Source organism: Sinocyclocheilus grahami, unplaced genomic scaffold (assembly GCF_001515645.1).
Source record: "Sinocyclocheilus grahami isolate Dianchi unplaced genomic scaffold, SAMN03320097.WGS_v1.1 scaffold28539.1, whole genome shotgun sequence".
NCBI lineage: Eukaryota > Metazoa > Chordata > Actinopteri > Cypriniformes > Cyprinidae > Sinocyclocheilus > Sinocyclocheilus grahami.
This window is the reverse complement of record NW_015520652.1, coordinates 1-2,541: the sequence shown is the minus strand read 5'-3', so window position 1 is coordinate 2,541 and position 2,541 is coordinate 1. Positions and strand designations below refer to the sequence as shown.

The 2,541-nt window shown below is 36.2% G+C and overlaps 1 protein-coding gene across 1 annotated transcript; it reads left to right on the top strand.

Annotated features, from left to right (window-relative positions):
- Positions 1 to 124: 124 nt before the first annotated feature.
- Positions 125 to 2,535, top strand: LOC107580256 (leukemia inhibitory factor receptor-like). Its single transcript, XM_016265985.1, has 6 exons — positions 125 to 349; positions 582 to 722; positions 805 to 903; positions 1,836 to 1,979; positions 2,118 to 2,267; positions 2,413 to 2,535. The coding sequence occupies exons 1-6, from the start codon at positions 226 to 228 to the stop codon at positions 2,499 to 2,501; spliced, it is 747 nt and encodes a 248-aa protein (XP_016121471.1). The 5' UTR covers positions 125 to 225; the 3' UTR covers positions 2,502 to 2,535.
- The last annotated feature ends 6 nt before the right edge of the window (positions 2,536 to 2,541 follow it).

Below are 2,541 nucleotides of genomic sequence, written 5' to 3'. Positions count from 1 at the left end.
AGAAAGGAAAACTTGAAATTGCATCATATGACCCCTTTAAAGGAACGAGGCACATCAGAAATGTTTTTGTTGGGTTGAAGATAAATCAAATTTTACTTAAATGATGCTAAAATGTACAATTTTCTTTAGGCCCCACCTGCTAAAGAGTCTGTAGGGGGTGTAAAGTACATTCTGAGACTCTCGGATTGGCCTTGTAACAAAACCAAGAGAAAGAAACAAAAAACTATGAATCAAACCTATAATGCATCAATAACATATTCAGAGGCCAGGATTTCCATTATTGCAGTTAACAAGGTTGGACATTCACCACGACAGCAGCTCATCATTCCCGCTGTGAAACATCTGAACTGTAAGTGTTAGCGTGGGTTTTTAGGTACAGTATGTGTGTCAGAGTGTGTGCGCTTACAGCAGGATGCAAGTGTAAGCTGTGGGGTTTTTGGTGACTGAGAGTCTTTCAGTGTTGCTAAAAATTGCTCATTCAAAATATGCCACTTAAGTTTTTTTTTATTTGAAAAACTGAGAAAAAACACCTTGAGAGGAAACAGTAAAGTGGAAACTCATGTGAAATTTTGACATTTCAGACTGCGACTCTGACATGCCCTCAAATATCACCAAGGCTGATAATAATACCTGCTTAGAATGGTACAAGCTGGAAGACGGTGAGACCCGACCAAGGACCGTATATAGCTCAGACAAAAAATTGCTCAAGGACATAAAAAATGGTATATTCATCCATTCATCCAATTTAAAGCATTATATTTATGTGTCATATTAGCTAACTCCTGTCTCTGGTTTTACTTACAGAGGTGGAGCATTTTGTACGTCATTATTACTTTCTTCACACCATAAGAAATAAACAGTTTCAAACTGCCGTTATGTGTCCTTTTTACTCAAAACAGAAAGGTAAGTTCAGACTGATGTGCCAGTAAATTTGGTTAATTATTTTCATGTGATAGCCAATAAATGGCCGATGTTAAAATAAATGGCTGAAATAAAAATATTATTTTGTTTAAAAATGTAAAAATAAAACACTAAAATCTAAAATGAAGCAGAAAATGCTTCAAGTAAATCATTATAATGTACAGTATGAAAAATGTATATATTTGAACATAGACGTGAAGATGCACTATCCCAACTTAAGTGGTTGTAGTTCATGAATGCTTTGGAACTAATGTTAGTCTCTTAAAGTAAAATCAAAGCTATAAGTCTAACTATGTTATGTTCCAAATTTGAAATTGATATCACAAAAATGGAGGTTCCTGTGTTAAGGCGCTATACCAAAAATAGCCAAAACCAAAAATAATAAAACTAATTTTTCATGCACAAATTTCTACATTTCTGTCACAAAATATGGAACCTTGAGACTCAGATATGTCGGAAAGATTAGAAAAAGTTTCGATTATAAAACATTGCAGTCAATTTTGTAATATGACACTTGACACCACCCACTAGGGAGAGGAGCCCACTAAAAGGTTTTAAAGTACCATTTCCATGGTAATGCAATGTCCGATTTCGAAAGTTTTCACCAGATGAATTTCGAGTGTTTAAGCTTTTGAATTTAGGATGATTAATAAAATATGTGAAAGGCAATAATAAAAGAGCGCCACAGGTTAGAGATGAACTTTTAATGTTTTTTTAATGACGAATAAATGTCAAAATAATGAAATATCCAATATTGTCTGATATTGATCAATTAAAAATATAACTGATATGGTACCATGAGGTGCATCCCTTGTTTAGACTATTTAGAGTAGAGTAGGTAATGAAGACCTCAGTATAGATATAGTCCATGATGATTTCTAATTTTCACAACGGAACATTTGCATTTTTTTCAGCACCTGTTAATGGTCCAGCCAATGCGAATGTTTCTGATGTCACACATGAATCAGCTGTGGTAAGCTGGCTTTCTATTCCTGTGGCGGAGCAGCAAGGATTTCTACAGCATTATGTCATTTGGATATCTGGACAGGGAAACACAAGTAAGCTGAAAGTTTATAGTATTACTAATCATTTATTTGCTATGTGGAAGTCACAGCCGTAGATAGTTTTTTACATGACAAACAGTCTAACCCATTACAAACATATCAATGTTTTGCTTTCTGTTCCTCTTGCTTCAGAGTTCCATAAAGTCCCAGCAAATAAAACCAGCTTCCTGATCAAGGACCTCCACCCAGGGGCCTCTTACACTGTATCTATATCTGGAAGGACAGAAGCTGGTAATGGGCCGAACTCAACGGTGAATTTTGAAACACACTCCAAAGAAATGGGTACTGAAACACAGTCACTGCCAAATGAGAAATGATTATGCAGAACTGAAAGGTTTATTTGAACTGTCTGCTTTTTGTCAAAGAAACACAATGAGGTGTGAGAATGTACCTGCCAACAGCGAATGTGTTCTGCTATTTCATTCAGGTTTATCGTGGCAGGACCAAACCATCCTGATCGTCTGCGTGGTTGCCCTCTTGTGTACTATAATCTGCTCCGTAGCTGCCAGGAGGTGAGATTGCCATAACCCAGAACAGCTGATTGAAGGCCAAGATG

What these genes read in the sequence shown, in the direction of transcription:
- LOC107580256 (XM_016265985.1), top strand. Translation starts at nt 226, where the DNA reads ATGAATCAAACCTATAATGCATCAATAACATATTCAGAGGCCAGGATT. An exon ending in CGCTGTGAAACATCTGAACT is followed by an intron (nt 350 to 581) that starts GTAAGTGTTAGC and finishes TTGACATTTCAG; the next exon opens with ACTGCGACTCTGACATGCCC. An exon ending in AACACACTCCAAAGAAATGG is followed by an intron (nt 2,268 to 2,412) that starts GTACTGAAACAC and finishes TATTTCATTCAG; the next exon opens with GTTTATCGTGGCAGGACCAA.